This window comes from Megalobrama amblycephala, linkage group LG12, assembly GCF_018812025.1.
Source record: "Megalobrama amblycephala isolate DHTTF-2021 linkage group LG12, ASM1881202v1, whole genome shotgun sequence".
NCBI lineage: Eukaryota > Metazoa > Chordata > Actinopteri > Cypriniformes > Xenocyprididae > Megalobrama > Megalobrama amblycephala.
The window spans coordinates 35649204-35676945 of NC_063055.1; the positions used below are offsets into that span (position 1 = coordinate 35649204).

The window sequence follows — 27742 nt, forward strand, 5'->3', positions numbered from 1 at the left end:
AGAACTGGTTGTACCTGATGGAGTTTGACCATGATGGGCCCCGTCTTCTCTTTTTCTTCATACTTCTCCACTTTAGACTGGAGTCTCTTATAATCTTGAAGAGCCTGTTCCCTGCGTTTTACTGCCATGTTCAGACTGGGAAACACACTGCTGTACCTGAGCACACACAACACAGACAGAATGGAAACGGATCACATAACAAACAATACTAGGCAAAGACAAATTACAAAAGTCAACAAAAAGCTACAAACAGAAGAAATGAGTGTAAATCAGACTGTCACATTCAATTCAGTTACAAAAGATTTATAAAGATATTTGCCAAGTTTGCATTATGCATGAGGCCAATTGTCGTGTTTCTATGACGAGAACAATTATAGCTGTCAACCTCTGGAGAAATTTCTGGCTCAATAACATGAAGTGCATATTTTTGTGTCCAAGTGCAATGTTTACTTTTAAAATTTTTGGATAAATTCATGACATATATCACTTTATTCTATAAAACCTATTTAGTTTGAATTCATTTTTAGTACATTTAATATATATATATATATATATATATATATATATATATATATATATATATATATATATATATATATATATATATATATATATATATATATATATATATATATATATATATATATTAAATGTACTATTGAGATAAACATTTGAGAATATACAAATTGCTGGACAAAAGTTTTTCAATCATCTAAACAGCTTTAAAATATATATATATATATTTTAAAGCTGTTTAGATGATTGAAAAACTTTTGTCCAGCAATTTGTATATTCTCAAATGTCAGGGTGGCACAACTGCAAACATGGCTCTTTTATTATGAGCTGAAAAGGTAATAACAGTAAAACAATGCATCATCCAGAGGACCCCAACTGATCCTTGTGAAAAGGTCTCAAATACTGGTAAAAACTGCTAATTTCAAGTATGGTTAGGTTGGTACACTTTCCATGTCAGGAGGTACAACTCAACTACAGTATACAACGTGTGCAGAATTATTAGGCAAGTTTATTTTCTGATCATTTTTTTTTTTTTTTCAAGCACATTTTACCAATTCCAAACCACATCAATCTTGATAACTACTATTAATGTTGTATTTAATCAGTGATACAGTATATAATTGTTCATGAAGGCTGGAAATGAAAAACCGGTGTGCATAATTCCACCACATCCTCTTGTACCACTGTTTGAAGAATTCATCTTCCAGAATCTGGCAGTAAGGTGTGGGAGTTCATTTTTAGTCCATCTCCTATCCTGAAAAGTCTGTCTTGCAGAGATGGACTAAAAATGATCTTCCAAAACTGAATTCTTCAAACAGTGGTACAAGATGATGTGGTGTTGGTCCTTCAAGAGTCACTCTCAATCTGTCTGTCTATAAAGCCTAAAAAACAGTCTTCATGTATTTCACAACACTTCAGCTTGTGATTCTTTTTAAGTGCGGGTCATTTTTTAGGATTCTTTACCTAATCTAAGTCTCTGAGATCCTGACACCTTACACTTCTGGAGACTCCAGGTAGGTTGCAGTTCTGGAAAATGGTGGTGCTGGAGACTAAAGGGTTCCTGATGGTTTCACACTTAATTCATTTTTTTTTTTTTTGTAGTTAATGTGTCTTCTCCACATAATCTTCTCCACCTGTTTTTGTCTGACCCTGCTGACCCAATGAGCATTTTGCTGTACAATGGTCATGCTTTAACTTTGCACTTTCTAATACTGCATTAGTATTGCATCCTTCTCATGTGCATTTAATTATTTTTGACTTTTCAGTCTGAGTTAAATCACTTTTTTTGTCTCATTTTGCCTGTAAAAGAAAACCTGCCTAATAATCATGCACACCTTATAAATAATTAAATAGAAAATGAATAGTAATTTTTAAGATTGATGTGGTTTGGAATTGGTAAAATGTGCTTGGAAAAATGTTATCTAACAACTGAAAACTTGTTTAAACACATTGTTCATGATTCAAAAATATGCATTACACGAGTTTTGTAAAGAAAACAAAAAAAAAAAAAAACACACCTTTTTTGAAGCTTTATTTGTCAATGACCCTTCCCCAACGATTTACATCTTTGCATTTGAGTTCATAATTTTAAGTATAAATTTAGATTTTCTGAACAACCGATATGACAACACTTGGCATTTTCATAACAACAGGTTGACATATCTAAAAATAAACAGTTTGTGGCATGCTTATCTGAAGTTTGCATTTATTAACTTGGTTGATCTCAACATGGCGGCCAGCCATATAAATTACAAATCTCTGGCATTTTCTAGGCCACTGATATGACTGTAGTCTTCAGAATACACATCATCCTAAAAATATTTGTCAAAAATATCTATGCATTCCTTGAGGTGTTAAACTTACTTTAAATGAAAGACTACATAGTGCTCATGGTACATTATGTAGTGTACATGGAGAGAAAATCAATACAGTGTGTTGAACACAGCAAACAGAACATTCGTCTTTAGGAACTCACAGTGAGCTTGTTCGGACAATCGTTTAATAATGCGGTGAGGTTGTTGATGTAGCATTAGCCCATTTTAACAGGATCACTTAATTACAGCCACACAAAAGGCACAGAGGCATTTCACTTGAATTGTTGTATTGTTTCTATTCCAAATGAAAATATAATCTCTGGGTGAGAAGCCTGGTCTCAGGAAACTAAAAATAGGAAAACTCTAAACTGTAACTTAGCAACAGAGTCGGCCGCTTTGGTTTGAGGCCTGACTGCGTTTCGACTTCGCATCGCCTGGGAGCACCGAGAAACAGTACAAACACATGACCCTCACCGTTTTGTTCTTTGTAACTACTGAAAAAGCTACGAGCTTCGCAGTAGGAGGACAGTTTTAAGGTCAATGAGCTAAAAATGTATGTTCTTATGTGCATTATTTGGGGGATTTAGGTGAAGAAACTCTGTAAGGTGAATCTGTAGGTCTTCTGATGCATGAAAGATGCTACGGGCAATAAGTGGGAGAAGATACAATGAGTAAAGTGGCTTCTGATTAAACTCAAATGGAAACATTGCAAATTGAATTGGTGACTTTCACAGAGAATGATAATTAGTTAATAAAGGCCTCTTCACACCAAGTACGATAAAGATATAGTTCTAAAGATCATTCTACGTAAATATAAAAGTGTAGTAGAGTCCACACCACAACTATAATCAGTAACGGAATAGAGGAACTATATCACTGGTGTCACATTCAGAACAACTTTTTTTTCCAGCTGATGAATGATAAAAACATTGGCAGCCAATCAGAATCCATCCTGCTTTAAAGAGCTCAAGTATTTAAAGTGGCAGACGAAAAAATTGGAGCGTTCGCTTAGAATAAACAGAATGATATTATGGTGTGGACTCTAATATAGTTATAGTTATTATCTTTATATTTATGGTTCTTGGTGTGAATGGGCGTTAAGCCTACTTGAATAAAAAATATTCTAAATAAATAATTAATAACAATGAACACTAAATAGATGGAATAAAGCAGCAATGGCATTTAATGTAATGCACTTCTGAGAGAAATACAACATGTCCTCCAACCAATATGACCACATAGGTCGTTTGTCACTTTCCTGAAATACGACCCATAGGAGCGTTTGCTAAAGTTGTGCCCCTATCGACAACAGGACACTTTGTTCCCTTTTATCTGCATCTTATTTTGGGTTTCGCGTAGCTCAATTGACAGAGCATTGAAATAAAAATATGCAATCATGTGATCATGCGATTGTGGGTTCGATCCCAGGGAACATATGTGCTCATAAAGTGTATATGCGCTATAAATCACTAACCACGTGTTCACATCGCCGCCGGCGAAAGCGTCAAAATTAGTCTTGGCCGCCCTGCCAACAAAGCTGTACTGTTCGTTCAAACCGGTGCCGGTGGGAGGGTCAAAGTAAATGACAACTTGCGGCAACCAATCGGAATCCTCTCAAGCAAGGACCTCTACATTCCGATTGGTTGCTGCCGAACCGCGTCATAGCTCATTACCATAGAGTTGACCTGACTTCAACTCTCCTCGACGCTCTCACCGTCCAAGACGCGCCGAGCCGCTCTCACCGAAGCTCGCCGCCAGCTCTTATTGAAAATGAAGGATTTCCTGTCACTTTGACGCTCTCGCCGGCGGCGGTGTGAACACATGGTAAGGGTAGGTTTAGGGGTGGGTGTAGTCGTTAATAAAAAAAATAAGTTTTGCTAAATGGAAATAGGAGAAATGGTGTAAAAAGTCCACACATTGCATTCAAATTAACACGCATTTTGATTGGTAATGACGACAGACGTAACACAACACTGTCATTATTTTTACACCAGCTAGAGGGTGCATGACTTTAAAACATGAATATAGGTCATAATAATTATTCTTGAAAAACGACCTATAGGGTCGTTTTTTTTTTTTTTTTTTTTTGAAGAACAGTCTCGAGAAATAATATTCAGGAAATAATGTAAGGGCTTTATTTTATACAGAGATATGAATGGATCAGGGGCTGGTTGCATAAACCACTTAGACTAGTCTTAAAAGTTAAGACACTAATGTTTTTCTTGAAGAGCGGTCCTAATTTTTTAAAGTCCGTTACATAAAAAGGTAGATTGGTGTAATTTGAATTGGAAAAATAACATTGATTACCCCTTGGTTAACTGCAAGTTGGTCAAACTAGTTCTTAAGACAAAGTCTTAATATAGTGACTAAGTTTATGCAACTGTCCAGAAGTGGAAATAGACAAAACTGAAGGCTGAACAAATGATTCATGCTATTAAACTTTTTTTTAGTATGACATGCACTAATGATTCATAAAAACAAAAACAGATATTATGAAAGTAAATCATTAGTTATTTAATGATTATTTCTATAAGCAGTTCATTATTTTAAACAGGACCATTTAAAATGACAAGTTATTAAATAAGGATGTCAACAATATAATATTAAAAAGGTGTATAACTTTTCACTTTGCTTTCTAAAGTTTGGTTATAAAATTAATAGTGATTATTTTATTCTATTGACAGCCACAGGATTTAACAGTAAAAACAACACTACCAAATCTAAATATAGTGTGAAGTGTTTTATTGCATCATAATATATAATTTTCATCATCTTCGGCTGCTCACTGAGGGTTTTATGGCAACATTCTCTGTAAAACTGCTTAGTAACAATATTTAAGCTTATTATGTGAGCATTATACAAAATAATTATTACATTATTAGTGCAAAGAAAAGAAGAATCAGTCAAATTAGTAAAGAAAGTGATGAGCTAGAAGGTGAAAGTGAAGGAGAACTACAAGGAGGGAATTAGAGAGAGAGAGAGAGAGAGAGAGAGAGAGAGAGAGAGAGAGAGAGCGGGCTTCACCATCCAGAGCTCTGTTAAGACAAGCCCTAAATTGTTTCCCACAGGAAGTAAAGAAGGGAGCGGCACAATATCACTGTAGCAACGTCATAGGACCCAGCCCCACAACCCACGCTCACTCTCTATTTATAAAACACCACCTTGGCCCAATGACTACTCTCTTCTTGACACAAATGTGAAGTGTGACAACTGGATTATACAACATGAAACGTAATACTTAAAATGGCAGAATCTATTTAAAATAGATTCATAGTGATTATGACCATTTTCATATCAAAAACAACAAACTCAAACTCTTTCTTGCTCTTTTTTTATAAACACCCACCAAGAGGTGGAGACAGCACCAAAACTAAAAATAAATAAATAAATAAATAAACCTTAAAGTATATCAGATGACCGATGGATAAAAGTCCTGCCATTCAATAACTTTTCATTATTCTTTCCAGTCATTTATGATTACTTGGAAAGGATTATTAAAAATCATTTTAATTCAGAATGATTCTCTCATGAATAATTCAGAGTGATTAGTTTGACCAATTCAAGAAAAGAGTTGAAAATAATATATTTACTATATACATATGACAGTGTCTTTTCCAGAAATGGAAGACACAGTGTCCCTGAAAGAAACAAACAAACAATAGTGCTGTCAATAAATAAATAAATCTGCTGTCAATACTGATTAATCACACATTTTTCTGTAAATTAATTGCAATTAATTGTGATTAATCACATTTATAATAATATTTTCACACTAAATCTCCAAATTGATGTAGAAACAACATAAAGAGAGTATATAAATATTTGAAGGACTTTTTTTTTTTTAATTTCTGGGTATAAAAGGAGCAATTCTTCAACATTACAGTATAATTGAAAGCCATAATTTTTCACTTTTAATAGGTTTAAAAAGATTCTAACTTTTAATTTAAGTGAACTTAAAATAATATTCACATAAACCCATAAAATAAACATCACATTTAGCTGTGATTTTAATATACTGTCTCTATCAATATCAGCTCTATCTTTAAACGAGATCTGTCAGTTCATTTTTCCCCCAAGAATGTTCATTTTGCATTCATTTTTGACAAAAAGAAAGAAAGAAATGAACTAGTTAAAACATTTGGTATCAATATATTTATGTAAGGATCGATTATCTTGATACAACATCAGTATTGCAAGTATTAACACTTATTTTCACACCTGTGTGTCTTAATCATTGGCCGCGTTACTGACAGGATCAAAAACACACAGCTAGACGGAGCTTGAAACACAAGTGGGAATGAATGTGTTATTTTTGATGGAAATTAACTTAACTAAATAAATCTGACAGAATTTCACTCACACACACAAACTAAACACTCATTAAAGGGTCACAAAACCCCAAAACACTTTTTTTGAGATGTAAACAGATATGTATAGGCTGCACATCATTGAAAACACTAAAGGTACTCATTAATATTTTTCATAAGTGAAAAATAGTTATTTTTGCATTTTTCAGAGCGATTTCTGTCTTCCGGTTTGAAAAGCTGAGTCGGAGCAACGTCACAAAATCTGACGTAATCGTGTACTTTCGGCCCAAGTATGGGCATGATCGAACATGCTGACGTAGACCGTTTTGAGCGATTTTCGACATATATTCATGACATAAAACTCATTTAATCCAATCACTGCGCTGTAGTATGCATAAGGTTATAATTGCGGTATTATGAGGAAGTATCACTTCTCTCGCCTCTGTCTCTTGTCATTCAGAGACATATCGCTGGTGTTCATTTCCTCAGTGCTACAACACAATGTGTTTTCCTGCGACGCGACCAGAGCAGAGGTTTGTGTGCATGTGGATTGTTTTGCTGAAATCTACCAGCACAAATGGAAAATATGTTTGCATGAGATCGCATTATAGCGGAGAATTCAAATGTCACAAAAGTGCGGCTCATTCACCTCTGCCTGCTCTAGCCTCGTTCAAACACGCGAGCCATATGTATGTTTCCCTCAGTACAGCAGCACGTGAGTGTTGTTTGTATTTTGCTCACGATGTGGTCAAAACTGGAGTTTGAATAAGAACACATGAAAAATACGATTGTTATTATGATATAGACGCAGAGCGCGCATATGATCGGTTTCAGCGCGGAGCTCCGCGATGAGTTTAACAACACTAGACACGTGGCACATAGCTCATACAGAATAAAGTATCTGTGTTTAAAGTTTTTATTTCACACATTCTCCTGCACCAAACATTAACCAGCACGGTGTAGTTATGCACACATATTTCATAAAGTCTTCTTCAAACTAATTATATGTGCAAACTGGACACTGATACAGTGGTGTAGCCTATCTGAACGCAACGACACGATTATTCTAATATACAAAAGACTGATTTTGAGACTGCAGTGCTCGTAAACGTAATCAAAGTAGCCTATTATTAGCCCTATTAAATATCCTTTCGCATTTCTCCCTTGTGCTTGGGAGTTTGTTGTCATTTTTCTCCGTGCTCATATATTAATATTCATTATTCTGTATAATGAGTGTGTTGTATGTCTGTGCTTCATTGGTCATTCTCTCCCCTCTTCTCCCCCTCTACACTCCCACTTTTCCAGAGCTTTACACGCCCATTTTTACAGAGTTTTTGCAGCTCAGAGGTGTGAACGACCAGGCTATAACAGGAGGGTTTCATGACCCTTTAAGAATCAAAAAAGGGTAAATATGAATTGGACTTGGCCAGCTGGATGCTTCATAAGGTAATCATGCATCATGTTAGACTGTAAGAACATCAGTCTTGATGATCTAAGCAACACAAGTGATTCACACAGTCATACAACGGTCTACTACAGAAAACGTGTCAGAAATTTGCACTTTCTAATGACTTGGAAAACTTACCATGAGCAGTTTATTAGGATGCATAAAGTAGTCACTCCATGTGGCAATGCGTAGGTGTGTTAGTGAGATGAGGTGAAGAGAATAGTGATAAAGGACAAAAATAACATTATCTTTTAAAGGATCCTAAAGCTAGGAATAGGGTTATTTATTTTCAACAATGTGAATGTCTCAGTTGAGCTTTATTTATTTGCATTGGGTAAATTTCACTGTGGATTCTTTTGCATTTCAGCGCAGGCTTCGCAAACAAACTTTTACAATATGGACTCGACAGTAATGCAACAACATGTCAGTAACTGTGTTAATTCTAATGCCTGATCTGATATTAATGATTCATGTACAGTCAGATGTTCTTTGTCTGTGTGTCAGTAAATTAAACCAGTGACTGAACGGTCAACTTCACGTTGTTTCTCTTAGCAGGGTGAAAATAATCTGTTATTTAAACGGTAATTAAATTATATAGAAAACGATCAAAGAACGCTCCCTCTACAATCGCTGGAGCTGTCAATCAAACAGCGCAGGTTTATCAGTGACTGACTTGAGACTTGTGCCAAAACTCCCATTTTATGCAACGAATCTCTTAGTTATATCTCATTTGCACTGTTAGTTATGATGAAAACATCCGTTAGTGTGCAGAAATTGAGTTGCAATGACGAGAACACTGCTTTCATGCGCTCAACAACATGTCTGTGATCAGCTTCAATGCCACGATCTAAATACAAAGCCGTAGATCTAAATGTAATGCAACACTTTTCATGACTAGTTAACCTTGAGAGCTGTAAAAACGTGCTAAAAGTTTTTGAGAGAGTAATATGTAGCTATTTCAAATGGAAAGATGTTAGCCAATCACAGCAATGGGGTCTCACAGCAAACACGCCCCTTAAAACAGAGCATTCAAATAAGAGGGCTAAAATCAAGGGTAGAAAAAAAAAAAGCCTTTTAATTCTAAATTATGACAATTTTTAATGTAAAAACCATACTAACATTATAAGTGCACCACAGGAAACATTATAAAACAATAAAACAAAGCGGTTCATGACCCCTTTAAGTCTGTAATCACTAAAAATGTTGTTTCCATTTCCATTTTGGGGGAGTGATTCCTTCCATTTTGGAACATTCACATACACATAAACATCATCTAATTATGTATGTCTACACACACTATATTAGTAAAATAACAATTTGATACCGTTACATGGAATTCGTATCTGAGAGCAGGTTTAGTGCAGGTTACTGCCTGCTCTGTCCATAATAACAGTTTACGAGTGGTGTTCTTGGAAGTAAGCAATTTAAAAACACTCGCTGTAATCTAGACTAACAGTTCAGACTGGCTAGAGGACAGCCCGTCTGACTCGGCACAACCTAAACACACAGTCATGTGCCCGTCCTGTCTAAAAGCTCTCTTGATATTTCAATGAACATCCGCATGACAGCACACACACTTATGCTCCACCTCGCTGGTCGGCTGTATAATTTAACACCCGTCTAGTCTGGCTGCGGGTGTGGTGGCCGCTTGACAGAGAATGGCAGAAATAACAGTTGGACGAAGTCGCAGTCGGCTGTTTGCAACAGTCGCGCACACACACACGCGCAGCTCCGCGAGCCAAACCAGAGTCTGGACGGGATGACCGCTACAGCTACCCCGTGCTCCTGTCAGCAGGACAGCGTGACAGTACGTCTGCGCAAGAGTTTAACAAGTTCACTGTGCTGGAGGGTGTATTCTGAATGCTGGGTGCTGTGTCATGCCTGAGAACGCCTTTATTATAGTTTTTCTATTTTTATAAATCAGAATTGGAAGCTGGTCCACATCTTTGACCAGCCCTGTGTCTCTTTTAAGCAACACAGGAGACACACCATATGGATTCTATCTGCTGGCATTTGACAATGCAAGGGTGTATCGGGTGTTTGCTAGGGTGGTTACTTACTGGCCCAAGTCAAAAGAGCCCACCCACAAGTCTCTATGGCATTCTGGTATCTAGCTATGGCTCGGCTAAGTTTATGGGATTGTTCCACCCGTTTTATTATTTGGAGGGTGAAAATCATAGAGGGATAGTGCAGACAAAAAATAATATTTTGTCATATACTTAGCTTCAGTTTTGTCCAAACCTTATGACTTGCTTTCTAAGTTTTGTTTTGTTTATGCAATGGAAGTCTGTGTTGTTTTGGACCCTGTTGACTTTCATTGTATGGACGAAACAGATGAATCGATCAAAAATACCATCTATTTAAATTTTTGGGCGAATTATCCCTTTAAAGGGTTAGTTTATCCAAAAATGAAAATTTTGTCATTAATTACTCACCCTCATGTTATTCCCGTAAAAGACCTTTGTTCATCTTTGGAACACAAATTAAGATATTTTTAATGAAATCCAAGAGGTTTCTGTACCTCCATAGACGGCCTACGCAATTTAAATTTTCTGAAGAGACACGATCTGTTTTTATGATGAACAGATTGAATTTAGGCTTACAGTGCTCAGTGTAAATCAGTACACCCCCTTTGAAAAGTAACATTTTAAACAATATCTCAATGAACACAAAAACAATTTCCAAAATGTTGACAAGACTAAGTTTAATATAACGTCTGTTTAACTTATATGAAAGTAAGGTTAAAAATATAACTTAGAGAACAAAATTTTCAGTTTTACTCAAATTAGGGTGATGCAAAAATGAGTACACGCCACTAACAGTCTCTGAAGCAACTTTTTAGACTAACAAATGTCTAATTTAACAAGAATTCAACCACAGGTGAGTCTAATTATTCATTACACAGATGTTCAGCAGACAGTTGACTATAAAAGGGTGTTAAAACACCTTCCCATTTCATGCTGTCAGCAATGGCACCACATGGAAGAGAAATGTCACAAGTAATTTCTTTACACCAGAAAGGTGAAGGCTACAATAAGATCAGCAAAGCTTTACTTATCAGTCAGAATACTGTAGCAAAAGTGGTACAAAAATTTTAAAAAGATGGAACTGCAACCATCTCACAGAGATGTCCAGGTCGTCCATGGAAGTTAACACCTCGACAGGAGCGTCTTCTGATGAGAAGAGTTGAGTACACTGTAGAGGAATGGCATGCATGGGTGCCTAGAGTTTGTCAGGGCCCATGCTGACAAAGATGAAGACTACTGGGACTCTGGAGTGATGAGACCAAGATAAATGTTTTTGGAACTGATGGCTTCAAAACTGTATGGCATCACAAAGGTGAGGAATACAAAGAAAAATGCATTGTGCCGACAGTGAAACATGGTGGTGTCAGTGTCCTTATGTGGGGCTGCATGAGTGCTGCTGGTGTCGGGGAGCTGCATTTCACTGATGGCATCATGAATTCACAGATGTACTGCTCTATACTGAAAGAGAAGATGCTACCATCTCTTCGTGCCCTTGGTCCTTGTGCACTTTTCCAACATGACAGTGATCCTAAACACACATCTAAGGGAAGAGGGAAGAACAGGGTGAAAGTGATTCAGTGGCTCCTGATCTGAACCCAGTCGAACACCTATGGGGAATTCTGAAGAGACAAGTTGAGCATCACTCTCCATCCAGCATCCAGTCTCTAAAAGAGGTCATTCTTGAAGAAGGGAAAAAGATAGATGTTGCAAAATGTCGCCAACTTGTTCATTCCATACCTAGAAGACTTGGTGCTGTCATTAAAAATCATGGAGGCCGTACAAAGTACTAGATGTAGTAGTTTTATAGTAGTTTTTTTTGTGGGGTGTACTCATTTTTGCATCACCCTAATTTGAGTAAAACTGAAAAATGTGTTATCTAAGTTATATTATTAACCTTACTTTCATGTTATAAGTTAAACAGATGTTATATTAAACTTAGCCTTGTCAACATTTTGGAAATTGTTTTTGTGTTCATTGAGATATTGTTTAAAATGTTACTTTTCAAAGGGGGTGTACTCATTTACACTGAGCACTGTACATTCACATCAACTCACACATAAGTTGTGTTAAACAGAAGCTCAAGCATGTTTGCTTGATGCGTGCAAGAACCATTGAGGTTCGTTCTTGTGTTACGCAGCACATTTGAACTTCCACAAGAACCAATGAGGTTCATTCTTAAGTTATATGTAACCACTCAATTCATATGGATTAGTTTTACGATCTCTTTATATGAACTTTTTGAAGTGTCAAAGTTTCAATTGTGTAGCTGTCAATGGAGGACAGAAAGCTTTCAGATTTCATCAGATCTTCATTTGTGTTCTGAAGATGAACGAAGGTCTTACGGGTTTAAATTTTTATTTTTGGGTGAACTCTCTTTAAGTCCGATCACTTAGAAAAGTACTAACACATCTTTCCTCAACAAGTTGTAAGATTTGAGGCATCATCCATGTCTGTAGCACAAACATTGCAGGACAAGTTAAGCAACCAAGCTGAATACTTACTGCTTTGATTTGAATAAACCCTAATATATGAGCAAGAGTTTGTGGTGTTTGCCAAGACAAGTGTCACTGTTACCAAAATATCTCCCCATGAAACATATCAGAAGAAAAAAAAAAAAAAGAAACATTCCATCTTGTCTTGGTCAACAAAGACTTCAATGAACCAAGTCAAAACAACCTCCCCCTAATGCATATCGCCCAGCAGATATAATAGAGTGCTACTCGCGCAATTCAAAACTGCTGCTGACTTCTGTTAGCGCAGACAAAACACACACTCAAAGCGAGAGGCACGCACTCACCTGGTTTAGAAATGAGTTATCACATTAAGAGATCCGACATCTGTCTGAAGCCATTAGAGTTTCAACAGCTTTTCAGAAGGATCACATTATAAATACTTTCCTCCCATGAACATTGGGAGAACAACGAGAAAGAAACAAGAAACGCCGAGCTATTCATGCACTAATGGAATCTTGTCTTTCATGGTATCTTGGCTTATGGCTGATTAAATGTGTTTTGGCTCAGCAGAAAACAAAGACAGTGTGTTTTAAGGATTCCACTGGAGGCGAGACGCAACGATGGCTAAAAGAATGCCGTTTTGTTTAAAGCTAAATATGAGATTTCTAGCACACTTGATATGGACACATACTAAGTTTGAAAGAGTCAATGCTGTAAAGGATCTGTTTTGTACCTTTATAACACACTGACAACAACCAAAACACACAGGTGGTAAAGAGAAAGACACATGATGAATAAAATTTCATCACAAGTAGCTTTTCCACAAGCTGAGGTAAATATTAATATATAGAAGGTGCACACAGTGTCATGCACACAAATACAAAACAGCATTGTGATAAAATAAAGCAATAAACATTAATCTAACAACAAGATGTAACACAAAGCCCTAATGTACATACCTGACAATGATAAAAACTAAGATGCATAATAAAATAGACATTTAAATAATAACAAAAAAAAAAAAAAAACATCAAACGTGAAGTGTCACAGGAAATGTCAATTACAGTCTAACAAAATCTCACAATATTAAATAATAATAAAATATGCTAATGGTCCTAAAAACTATTTATTTCTTTAAAGGATTAGTTCACTTCTGAATTAAAATTTCCTGATCATTTACTCACCCCCATGTCATCCAAGATGTTCATGTCCTTCTTTCTTCAGTCGAAAATACATTTTTTTGAGGAAAACATCCCAGGATTTTTCTCCATATCATGGATTTCACTGGGGTACAACAGGTTGAAGGTCAAAATGTCGGTTTCAGTGCAGCTTCAAAGGACTCTACACGATCCCAGACGAGGAATAAGGGTCTTATCTAGTGAAACCATCGGTCATTTTATTAAAAACAAAAACAAAAAAACAAAACAAAATACTCGTCTTGCACTGCTCTGCAATCCGCACGCATGACGTAATTACGTTGGAAAGGTAATGCATGATGTAGGCGGAACTGCCGATCCAGTGTCTACAAAGCGAACATGCAAAGATTAAGCCAAACGCCCTTTACAAAAAAAAAAAAAGAAAAAAAAAAAAGAAGTCACACATGACCTTTCCAACATGATTATGTAATGCGTGGCGGATTTCAGAGAATTTGTGGTTAAAAAGTATATAAACTGATATTTTTTAGAAAATGACCGATCGTTTTGCTAGACATGCCCTTATTTCTCGTCTGGGATTGTGTAGAGCTCTTTAATGCTGCACTGAAACTGACATTTGGACCTTCAACCTGTTGAACCCCAGTGAAGTCCACTATATGGAGAAAAATCCTGGAATGTTTTCCTTAACCTTAATTTCTTTTCGACTAAAAAAAACAAACATCTTGGATGATATGGGGGTGAGTAAATTATCAGAAAATTTTTATTCTGAAATGAACCAATCCTTTAAGGCAAAATGTAATTTTAATGATCTGGTCATTTGTAAATGACTCTGTGCATCTTAACCCTGTAAAACCTACTATATCATATTTGATGCATGAATTTCTAAGGCCTCTAAATTATCAACATGATCGAAACTTTGCTGAAAAAACCTGTTGCACACAATCTACTAAATGCCTTCTGTGATCTAATTGAAAGTTCATACTTTTTGGCAAGTAAAAGGCCTTTTATTATAATTGTGAGTCTTGACCTAAAGGGAGATGTTTTTACATGTCTTTCTGCTTTTAAATATTTACTTGTTTTTATAAAGTAAACGTAATTCTTTTGGTTTTGAGGAGAAAAAATATCAAGATATTTTTCAACAATTGTGATATTCACTCAAGACTGAGTGCTGTTCAAGGTCTACCGTCATTTTCAAGCAGTCATATTTACAAGCGGTCAGCTGTAAGTTTGCATGTGTTTGTGTGAGAGTGTGTATGCTGTGCAGGGTTTGCTCTGCTGTTTAAAGCCTCTTCTGTGCTCATAGTATTTGCGTGTACATGAGAGTGTGTGTTTCTGGGCTTGAGGCCACGGTAAGAGCCTACACACACGTCCGCCGCACACCCACCAGCCAGCGGAAATGAGAACCATTCCGTCCTGCCACCAAACACACACACACACACTACTGCATGTACACTTCGCAACACAAATCCCACCAGAATGTACTTCCTATCCATCTTCCTCTGACTCGCTGTCTTTGTTCACACACATACACACACACACGCGACAGCTGTACGGCTTTCACTAGAGTGGATAGAGACCAAAAACTCTTTGTGGTGAATGGTTAAGTAATAAAAAACAAATATAATTATTTCTTATATAATTGAGCACAAATCAGCACATCCTTTAGGAACGACGGCAGAGTAAGAACTCACTCCAAGAATCCTCAAACACAGACACACACACACACACACACACACACACAGGCGTTTGTTAGGAGTGTCTCCACACCCACTCCTCTTCCTAGTCGCTCGTTAAGGCCTGCTTCCTGTTCCGGCCCCTCCCACGAGAGGACGGAGGCATGGAATAGCACTCATGGGGGCGAGAGAGGAGTGGAGGGGCGGACAGCCAAATAAACTTTCCTCCAGACACACTCTTTCATTCAGGACAGACCTGCAGCCGGCAAACCATTTCTCATATAACGCTCGGCGCTTTTAATGCGCGCAGCTGAGAGGAAGTCTGGTGACCTGAAAGAGAGTCATTAACACACCTTCGATGTATTCATTAATTGCAGCAGCCTGGCTGTAGTTCTTTTACGCAATAAACGTATCAGTTCAGACTGAAAAAGAATACCGCAGATTTTTTCCACTGAGGACACGCAGATTGATTCCAGGTGTTTAAAGACAATAACATAATTCCAGCCAGCATTCTTAACTAACTTAAGATTGCACATATATGGACTGTCAATGCAACAGCGATTCAAATGGCATAATCAATTCCAGGACAGATGTCTCATTTGGAAAATATTTGATGTTTGACATAAAATTTTTCTAATGAAATAAAAAAAGAAGGTTGAAACAATGACAGATAAAACGGCTCTTTTCTAAATCCTGAGCTGCCTCACTGTCGACTCCCTACATAGGCAGCATACTTACCCAACCGAAAGCAAGAGTGGCAGCAATATCACATGTGACACAAATTGATTTATTCATTAGACTTAACACCAGGGGTGTCACTAGGCCCACTTGCACCCAGCCCCCCTAAAAGATTGATATTAACTCCGTGATATGTACACTAATTCATGATCGCCTCAGTCCCCTTTAAAACTCATATGAAACCGGCTGCAGGCTTCGGCTCATCCCCGTATTTTAGTCTGCGTTATTCAATCTGCAGCGCCAGCGTCAAAAGCGGAGGAGGACAGGTGTGCATTTATTGAAAATTGTTATGATGTCTGCATCTATGTAGTTCTTTGTCATAAATGCAGTTTATACAATATGATGCAGGATCAAATCAAGACGGTTTCCCATCCACTGTAAAATCTGGGCAAATTTATTTATTTCATGAAATTCCTTTCATCTAAATGGCATGAGACTTTGTGACTTTTCCTACTCTTACTATACTTCATACTTTAGCAATAAAATAGCTAAAATTGTTCAAACATTCATTTTATAATAAATCCAAAAGCAAAACACATGAAACCACATTACATGTTTTTTTTTTTTTTTTTTTTAAATATTTAAAAAAAAATATTTTACCCACATATAATGCGAATCTAGACAATTACAGTAATATAAAGTTTGTCTATATTCTTAATGAATATTAGCAGGTTATTTAAAATGATTAGAAATTAATTCAATATTCAGGGATTGACTTGGGGTAGTGTAGAACCTACTGCACTGTTCATGCCTACCCAGCATACAAACTGGGGGCTGAACCAGATGCCAGGCTGCAACACACGATAAAAGTATCTTTGTCATGTTAATCAGAAATTTGGTCCCACTTTATATTAAGTGGCCTTAACTACTATGTACTTACATTTAAATTAATAATTTGATACAATGCACTTATTGTGTACATACATGTCTTTACATTGTACTTATATTTTAAAAACACCTGCATGTAATTAAATCTGTAAATAATTTCTGTAATTACATTTATAATTACACTTTATTAAATACACCTATCCCCTACACCTCACCCCTACCTTTAAACCTACCCATACCACCAAAGCTTTCCCTAACTTTACCTGTATCCCACCTCAATAGCGGCAATAGTGTTTTGCAATTCAATATGATCCAAATAAGTACATTGTACTTATTTTTTTATGTAAGTACATAGTAGTTAAGGCCACTTAATATAAAGTGGGACCAGAAATTTTGTCCTGACCAGACGTGACAGCTGTACGTGACGAGTGACAAGGGTTTCTATTTTGGGTGTGTTCACACTTGCAGTTCAGTTCTCGTTGTTCTTTTGGTCCGGACCAAAAAAGATGATTTATTTAAAACGCTTACTGATATACTGTGTGAACACAATGCTGTGTGCTGGGCTAAATGCACTCATTGTATGTGCATACATATGATGGTAATTTACCAGCTGAGAACTCATAAAGAGCTTAGAAAAAGTGTAAAGGAGTAAATATAGTGCCGTTGCACAAACCAAGATGCACTGCAAGGAGACGGCGGTTCCGACGTCTGTACTTAACTGTAATGGGCAACATCAAGACTATGATGAGAACAACCAGGCATTCTTGAGCGTTCTGTCTTTTTTATGGTCGCATCTTGTGAAATCACGTCCTGTTTTTGGTTGGTTAAGACGTCTTTTGTCCATGTTGCATTGAACCACACATGAAAAAGTGGGTCTCGGTCTGTTTGTTTGGTGTGCACCAGGGTTCGGATGGCAGCGTTCACACTCATTAAAATGAACCGCACTAATAGAGGAAATCGCAACAGAGTTCGATTTAATCGAACCAAACCTGCCAAGTGTGAACACACCCTTAAAAACAGTTTCTATTTGTGTGATGTGATGACTGGAACAGCAACATACAAACTATGACAATAATAATATCAGGTACTTATTATATGCTTATTTAATGTTAACTCGAATTTGTTTTTCATTTTTTTGTGCACTTAATAGCCATACTGAATGAGCAACAATGGATAATTCACAATTCTCAGATCTCGAAAAAAAATTAAAGGAACATTCAAACTGTGAACTCAATGTATTCTATGACAAAGATTGTTTCAGTCACTCTGTATGTATTTTTAATATGTTAAAATGGTGTAATATTTATGAATTTTATTATGTACTTATCCATTTGGTTGCGAGTGCAGTGCACTTGCAGAGAGATTCCGTCCTTCTGATTGGTTGTGATTTTTGATCGATCTTGTGTCGGGTTTGGTATGGACAGATAAATTGTGTCTGGTTAGGAAACGGTGTAACTCAGAATTGAGCTTAGTTTGATGTTACCATGTCACTAAGTTAACGATGCCATGCTCTATAAAAAAAATTCAAAAATAACACAAGATTTCTGTAAAATCTGATGGATTTTCTTTTCACTGATCACAATGGATGGCCAGCTGGATGGCAATGATTAAAATATTGTTTTTCTTTTACACATATATATGTAAACATATACATATATATGTATATTTACACATACATTTACATATATATGGCTCTGCTTCAGAAGACATTGACTCATCCACTGGAGTCTTATGGATTACCATCATGATGGCTGTATATGGTTTTTGGAGTTTCAACATTCTGTGCGTCGATTCACTTACATTACATGGGCTCACTGGATTATTTTTCTAAAAATCTTTGTCAATCAGAAGTGGAAAGTCACATAAATCTTGGATAGCATGAGGGTGAGTAAATGAAGAGAAAATTTTAATTTTGGGGTTTAATCTGCTGGTTAAAAAGCCAGTTTACTAGTTTTTGGAACAGAACCTTCTTGAGAATTTTTCAAAAAAGAAGCAAAAAGAGCACTCACTTTTTCAAAGGGTCGATCACAGTCTTCTGAATCTGATTGACCTGCATAGACAGAAAAAACAAACAAACAAACACATTAGCTGAAATAAATAAATAAATCGTTAATCGCTGAATGACAACCATCAAAATAAATTACATTGATCATTACGGTCGAACACAACAAAATAATTCAAATAAATAACTACGACATCCAAAAAACTTCTCAGTGAAGCTAATTGGCAACAGGATATGACATGACCCCCACGTTTAGAAGATCAACAGCTGACGCCCCTCCCCATCAATACGAAGAGCGTTTGGCGTTCAAATGAGAAGTATGGAGAAAAAGTTTGTGACGTTGTTTCTTTATTGTGCTCCTGGCCTGAGGAAAGCAGCGAGAAAGACGTGAATATTAATTGAGCAGCGAATACAAAAGGCTGGAATCGTCGAGGGACGGCACATGAAAGCACAGCCCCGGCTGGAGTTGAAAACGCTGAAGAGGGTGGGCCGCCGTACAAGATGAAAGTTCTTTGCAAACAAACATTTTTAACAATAACAGTTTATATTCCCCCCGTTCCTCCATGTGGTGTCAGGGCTGGAGAGGAGAAGAGGAGGAGGAGGAAGAGGAGAGGAGGGAAGGGGGGTGTTCGAGTTAAATGGGTGTAAACGAGCGTCGCATTGCCGCCTCAAGCCCCAAACCAACAAAGTCTTAAAAGTTGCCACACAATTAAAATCTTAAACTTGCAAAACATCATTTACATTGCAGATCTGAGATGTCAATAGGATGTGGTTGGCTGACAGAACGCTAACCTAAGCTGGCAAACAATGCAAGGAGAGAGCAAACAGGCAACGTTAAACCAGAACACGAAGAGGGAAGCCGACACAAGTTGACAGGCCCATCAGAGGATCGTAGCTTATGGAGCTAATCAACAACTCACTCGCTATTGAGAGCAGAGTCAGTCACTGAGAGCAAATAAACCTCGACCCCAGAACAGAGTGATTCATTAAAGATGAGCTAGCCTTCTTTCAAATCACTTCTTTAACACACAAAGTCAAAAATAGCCTTAAAGAAATAAAACAAAACTAAAATATAAGAATTCTGAGTGGTGGCTTGAAAAAAAATGCTGTATAAATAAATAAATAGACTCAATTTACTTTCTTAATAAGCGTTTCTGGTCTTAGCATATTATTGTAAACTTTGGGTTAGTTGTAGTTGTACATTAAACCTAAAATAAATAAATAAATTTGCTTAAATGTTTCTGGTCTTAGCATATTATTGTAAACTTAGGGTTAGTTTAGTTGTACATTAACCATAAACCCAACTATAAATAAATAATTATTAATTTATTCAATTTACCTTCACTCTAAAAAATGCTGGGTTAAAAACAACCCAAGTTGGGTTGAAAATGGACAAACCCAGCGGTTGGGTTATATGTTTGCCCATCCTGCTGGGTAGTTTTATTTAAACCAACTATTGTTTAAAAATTGCTATATTGCTATAAAATGAACCCAAAATAGTTGGGAAATTAAAAACCAGATGCAATTAGAGGCAAAAATAATAGACAAAAGGTGAATGTTTATTAATAAGCTTTAATATTTTATTAATATAAATTTAATAGTTTAATAGTTTATTAATATAAATGTATTAATAAGCAATTTAATAAATGTTTATTGTTTAATAATTATTCATTGAACATTAATAAATGTTCATTTCCAACATACTTTGGGTTAATTTTAATTAAGCAATACAGTAATTTTTAAACAATAGTTGAGTTAAATAAAACTACCCAGCAGGTTGGGCAAACATTTAACCCAACCGCTGGGTTAAAACAACCCAATTGCTGGGTTTGTCCATTTTCAACCCAACTTGGGTTGTTTTTAACCCAGCATTTTTTAGAGTGTTCTTAATAAATGTTTCTGGTTGTACACTTATGGTTAGTTGTGGCTGTAAAATCAACCCTAAACCTAACAAACAAATAAACAAACAATAAATAAATGTTTCTGGTGTAATAATCTAATTATTGTAAACTTATACAATTTGAACAATACAAAATGAAGTCTTCAAACAGTGAGCATGATTAGTTATCTCCTCTCTTCTTAAAAGAGAAAAAGAAAGAGGAAATATTGGGTCCATTCAATCAAGATCGCATAGAGAGAAAGGAGAGTTCACCTCATCAAGGAGCTGCGGGATTATCCCAAGCGTTTCAAAGTTTACTTCAGGATGTCAGTGGCTCAGTTTGATGCTTTACTACTGGCACAATCTGTCTTTATATTCTGTATCTTTGTATTCCTAACGTTGTGCTGCTGTTTTGTGCTGTAGACGACGTGGATCAACTTGTCAGATGGCATTCTGTTTTTTTGCGTTCGCGTACGGTGGCTCTGAATTGTCAAAACGTCTCTCAAAATGCATGCCACGGATGCGAAAAACGCAGAAAATCTAACCTGATCCGAATATTTTTTCGGAGTTTCGGAGGCAGTGTGCAAACGTGATTGACATAACGTGAGGTCGAATTTATTTTTTAACGTGCGAAAGTTTCGCATGCGAATTTCGGACTCGGTGTGCAATGACCTTTAGAGTTAGTTTTAGTTGTACATTAACCCTAAAGGGTTAGGGTTAACCCTAAAATAAATAAATGAATAAATGTCTTAATAAATGTTTCTGGTCTCAACATAAATTATTGTAAACCATAAAACCTAAATTATAGTGAATCCTAAACAAACAAACACATACAGTTCCTCAATGATGTTTACCTTGATTTTTACTTTCTGTACACATCACATATCTAATACTTCACCTCATATACGCCTTTTACTCACACTGTTGTCTCCCAGGTAGGAAAGTACACTAACTTTATTAAACTTTAAAAATTTCTTGGTGTGATCGAAATGACATCCATCATGTGTCAAATTTAAATGAAAGCATAGCATCTTTTTACTGTAACCCTCATATTATAAATCCCTAAAAACCTTAAATAAAAATAAAAGTTGAAATATAGACAAAACATTACATACAAGTTGATTTCTTTCTCAGTTGACAAAGTCATATAGTAGATAGAAGTCATATAAGTCAAATAGCAGATAGTTAAAGAAAACAAGAGGAGAAAGAAATGGAGAGATGGTGGGAACGATGGGGAAGTATATCCATATGATGAGAGAACAGCCTGAGGAAAACACTCCAGTGAGAGTGTGTGTGTGAATCAGGGGCCAGAGATCAACCACACACACAATACATAACACCCAAAAATACATACAATGCATACAAACCCTGGAAAAATCGATATTCCTCTCCACCATCATGGCTGCTAGTTATTAACTATTAAAGTCTCTGCAGGCCTTAAAGCTGCTTAAACATGGCTTAAAAAATACCCAGTGCAGGCCCAAAATGAAGCTACACTTATTATCATAACATTTTTCTGCCTATTTGTATCCACCCTGGGGCAATCCATCTTTCCCTCGACTGAGAGGGGAAGACGCGGCTTAGTTATCTTTATATAACACAAATATGATTTGCTTGGCTACCGTGACAAAACCTCTCAATCTAAAGAACAGGGGGAGTTTTTGCAGGTTTGCTATGTGATTCATGGAAGTCTTATTAACCATTCAAGCATCCTAGGGAGGTAATTCACACCAGCACACTCCAAAATGCAGAGCTGAAAAATCAGCTGTGCTAACATCTCTGGTCGCCCACGGATAGAGCGCCGTTCGCCTGCCAAGTGCCCATACAGTAGAGTATGAGAAAACGGTGCTCAGGCGAAGAGGAGAGCGCTGTAGAAAGCATTTGGCTTTGGTGAATCTGACAGAGGGGTCAGCGGAGAGCAAGGATATTTGCATCAGGCTTCAATCTGCTATTTCTGAGATCTGCAGAGCTGCGGATGGCATTACAGCTAGAGGCACTCGTGCTGTGTGTTTTACACTGGCGGGTTTGCGAACAAGCGAATATCCACGACGTGTTTTACTGAGCAACTATTGTTGGCTTTGATTATCAGCTGACGGCAACCATATTCAAAAAATAGGAAGTAAATTAAACCTTATCAAGATTACAAAAGAATGCATTTATATTATGTAAACGGGGGATCATGTAGTCATACATTAACAAAACAAGGTTTAGGTGTACAAAAAACTTAAACTTCAAATACAAACAACAACAAAAAACACCATTAAAAAAAAAAAAATCATAAAATCAGTCCATGTGATTTTTGTGTTGCAAAACTGGTCACATGATAGCTGATGTCATTATTCACAGTTAATATTCCTTTCTAGTGACCGGCTAACATGAGAAAGCTGAATCAGCGAATTAAGCTGGAAAACTGGAAAAGTGAATGAATCATATAAACTGGCTGATCCGATTCAGTTACTCACAAATTAGATTGATTTGTTTACGATTCAGAATTCAACTTAATGACCTGGTTGCAGAGGTTCTGGAATTAACAGCTGACTGGAGGGAAAGATTATCAGTGAATAACAACTTAAATTTCAAGCCCTTTCGACTCCGTGTACGTTGCTTCTCTCTCCTGCTAAAGCCGTAAAGTGCCACATTAAAGTGCCCCATTATGCTTTCGAATATTTCTGTGAATGTAAACGATCTGCAAACTTGTAAAGTCAAAAGTGCACGATAAATAACGTTATTGGCCCTCATTTATCAAACGAACGTAGAAACCAGCGCACATTTGAACGGAAAAAATCAGCTTACGACAAGGCTCACGTGCGATTCGTTAAACTTTCGTATGCGGCCAATTCCGTCGCTCAAATGAGCGGGTGTTGATAAATGTGGCGGCTGAAAACTGTCTTTCCTTAAATATCACGCCCCAAATTTTAGAATCCTCGCCCTATAGTTTACGACACAGAGAAACGTAATCAGGCCATGAAGAGGAAGTAATTGCATAAAAAAAATAAACGTATCTTACTCTAAAAACCCCTCAACCTCGTAATTTCAAACGATAAAATTAATTTAAATAATAATACCGGTAAATAAAACTAAATACTTACAAACATTATTAATACATATAAACTTGGTTATTTTAGTACTTGACTCCACAGAAAATCCTTTACATGTATTTTATTTAGAACAGAACAAGAACGAAAAATAAGTAGGTATATACTGAAACACAAATTAGGCTATAATGGCATTCATTACAAAGCAGAAATGAATTTATTTAAAGGGCTCACATAGCCTACCTCTCTCATTCGGGAGGAATCCAAACGTTTCCATATTCACGATTTAACATTTATTGCTTGCTGAACTACTGTTCATTATGTTAACTAAGGCTTTCTATTTCACTTTTTCAATATCCACGTAAAACATCATCTTTCACATGTGCAAAAATGTTTGGTTGGGCGTTGCACGCGGCGACTGGTACAGATGTACTCCTAGACGTACTCGGACCATTACACTGAGCAGTGTTAACTTTGTCTGAATTTTAGTTTTCTGATAAATGGCTGAAATGTAAAGTTAGCAATGCTAGAACTGATATGTTGGATCTGGGTATGTGAGGCGCCTGCGCGATCAATTGAATTTAATAAAATAAAGACAAATATTTTAATAAAATAAAAGAAAACGAATAGGCTACAACGCGTCAAATGAACGTAACCTGTACTAGCCCTACTTGCTGCACAGTTTTTTCTCTATTGTTTTGTTAATCTGTTAATTATTTCAGTGAAATATATTTCGTGTAGTCCTATTTTTTCTTTCCTTGTAGGCTATATTTTCTGTTCTCTGCATTGCAGGTGTATGATGTATGAATCCTAATGCTCTTTTGATGTTGCCATTTTGTGCATCCAAAGCTAAATCCCTGGGGGGGGGGGGGGGATAACAAACATTTGTGGTATTTTAAGACACACATCTATTCTAATTTAATTATAATTTGACATTTTAATCGTGTCGTTTAATGGTTAATGATCGGTTAGTGATTGATTGATTGATTGATTGATTGATTGATTGATTGTCGGTCAGGGAAATAATCTAAATGTTCTCATAACAATTCTCCACCAGATTTACTATGCAGCACGCAAGTTCCCGCTGACTCAAAAATGTGAGTACACGAGCTAAGACCTGACGTGAGATTTGATCGTAGCCACCGCTCACGTCCCTATTGATAAATGCCAAATTTTGCATGGAAATGAGCGTACGCACAGTTTTCTGGCGTACGATCGTTTGATAAATGAGGGCCATTGTCTCTCAAAAGAAAGAATCGACTCTGAACAGCCTAAACGAATCATTAGGAATTCGAATCCCCCTTCCGTGAAGGTCACAAAATAACATTTGCCTAACGTTAACTGCCGCTCTCAAACACTGTAGCAGGTTTGTGTTGTATACATCCTGAGTTATACATCGCGGTTTTCTGCTCAGCAAAAGCAAATTCTCTTTGTAAACACTCCCCAAGGATGAGGATGTGAAAAGTCAGTGGTTAAAATTACCACATACAACAGCAGAATAACATTTTCACGATTGCTTCTCAAATCTCTGTCAGGTCTAAATGGGATTGACAAAACGCCATTAAAGATAGGACAATAGCCACTTTATTTGGACCAACTTGCTCCTCAGAATCACAGCCTGTAAGTATGATTAATTATTGATGTATATATTTTCTACAGGGTGTTCAAAATACGTAGTTTTGAGTTTTATATTGTGTGGGTCTCCGGCTAACCACAGGTCAACTCACGTTATCACTGTCTTACTGAAATACTTTAGCTAATCAGCTAAAAGTGTGTCCATTAATGCAGATTGTCTGTTATTCTTACTAATTTGAGTAATGATAACGGATGGAGCAAGATTTGTTTTACAAACTTTAATGTTACATCAGTCATTCATGTTAGTGCTCGGCTAACGTATGCACTTTTATTGATACAGTTAATGATACAGTTCCCGCATGTGTACTGCAATAAATTAGAAAAATACACATCTGTTTGTTGATGGACATATACTTGCTAATGCTGATGGTAAGGAATTACAGTTGCAACATCTGATGATGGATGTCAAACTAAGTAGCGTATCACTGAGAAATGTCCTGCATGCGGTGTAAGTGGTAGAGAGCAGGCTCGTGGAAAGGAGGGATTTAGAGAGACTGAAGCATCGGACAAGTCATTTGAGAATCACTGAAAAATGTGGTGATGTGCATTGTATATTATGAGAAAATGAAAGTGTTTTTTGAACTTTGATGCATGTAAACCTGTTATAAGAGAAAATTAAGAATCGTTGGCTAAAATGCTGCAGAAAACAAGAATGCTGCAAATACAATTCCTATTTTGATCTGTCATACAGATGGCTGTGATCGTTTAACTAAACCGAAGATGAACAAAGGTCTTGTGGGTTTGGAACTATATGAGGATGAGTATATATATATATATATATATATATATATATATATATATATATATATATATATATATATATATATATATATATATATATATATATATATATATATATATATATATATATATATATGTATGAGTAATTATTGAAAGAATTTTCATTTTTGGGTGAACTAACCCTTTAAGAGGTAAACCCTGCACCCCCAGTATGTTAAATAAATAAAATGTAAATAAATAAAACATATTTTATAGAAATATTTACTTTTTTTGTTAAATATTGGTAAAAATTTGTAGACATGACAACTATTTTTTCTTTTTCAAAGTACTACGGCTGCCCTGATAGAAGAGTACAACTGTTCCAAAAAAGTATTGTCCGGACCTCCGCTGGGAAGAAATACAGAGACTGGACGTCTTGGAACTTTAACAGAATACACTTGCAATACATGCTAATGTATTGGGTAATGTATCCGAACTTAGAAGAGATAAAAAGTCTGATGCATCTCAGAAAAACAAACAAACATTGTATTTCCTGACTGTATAATAAGCTTTCAATGTTCTACTCCAAGCCAATTTAGCTACAACAGGATCAGTCTCTCTTCCATCTCATTTTGATGTCTCAGCTCTGTCCACATAATATGGTATGCAAATTGTCCGGTACATAATGGCTGAGCTTTAAATGGTCAGCAGAATGCGTCAAAAGTTGAAATTGTGCATCATGTTATAGTGCTTGAGCATCACGTTGTAACTCTTCACGCCGGGAGCAGTGCAGCAGCTGGGCGCTTCACCCCATAGAGCTCAATACATTGGGAATGTTGGCGCGAGTCATGTGAAGGGCCCAGTTTCCAGGGCGGAGGTTGTAGGCGATAGACCAGAGAAGATGAGCGCTACTCTTCTGACATGCAGTCAGTGCTGAGTGTATCGCTAAAGGGCTCTTAACCACTTTCAGAAGAAAAGACTGACTCCAATGTGGGGAAGTGAGAGGGGAAAAAAGGAAAAAGACAACGATCAGTACCAGCAGCAGCAGAAAACAGAAGATAGCAACGCAGAGATGGGACTCATTTGAAGATGCATGTGCACGCTGAGTGTGGAAGGGCGTGGGGTCTGCTGTGAGAAAAACTTACTCATACCCAATCTGCTGGAGGGAAGACAGAACGTACTTCTGCCAAAGTCAGAAACGCAACTATTTTTCTCGGCCAAAAGTAGAAAATATACATGGGTTAGAAGGTGTTGCAAGGCAGAAATTAAGTTGGTCGCTGGTTCATTTTTGAGATGTACAAAACAGAGATAAAGTTATAAATAAACAGTAGCCAACTGTGCTTTGTATAGTCATATGGATGGCTATTGGAAAGACAAACAAAAACAGTAATGGTGGGGGGGGGGGGGGGGGGGGGGGGCGTGCGTATGAAGCGCAGCTCAAAACAAATTCACTTTCAAATAAAGCACATTTCTTTAGTCAACACAGCAAATTCACGCGGACAACTTTGCAAACC

At 36.7% G+C, this 27742-nt stretch overlaps 1 protein-coding gene across 2 annotated transcripts in view; it reads right to left on the reverse strand.

The window, feature by feature from the left end:
• bin3 (bridging integrator 3) overlaps positions 1-27742 on the reverse strand; it is a 78204-nt gene that overhangs the window by 17326 nt on the left and 33136 nt on the right. For both annotated transcript variants that reach the window (XM_048210875.1, XM_048210874.1), the window contains 2 exons: positions 18967-19007; positions 15-156 (listed from right to left, as the gene is read on the reverse strand). In XM_048210875.1, the coding sequence (XP_048066832.1) occupies positions 15-156; positions 18967-19007 (183 nt within the window). The remainder of the gene's footprint in view (positions 1-14; positions 157-18966; positions 19008-27742) is intronic.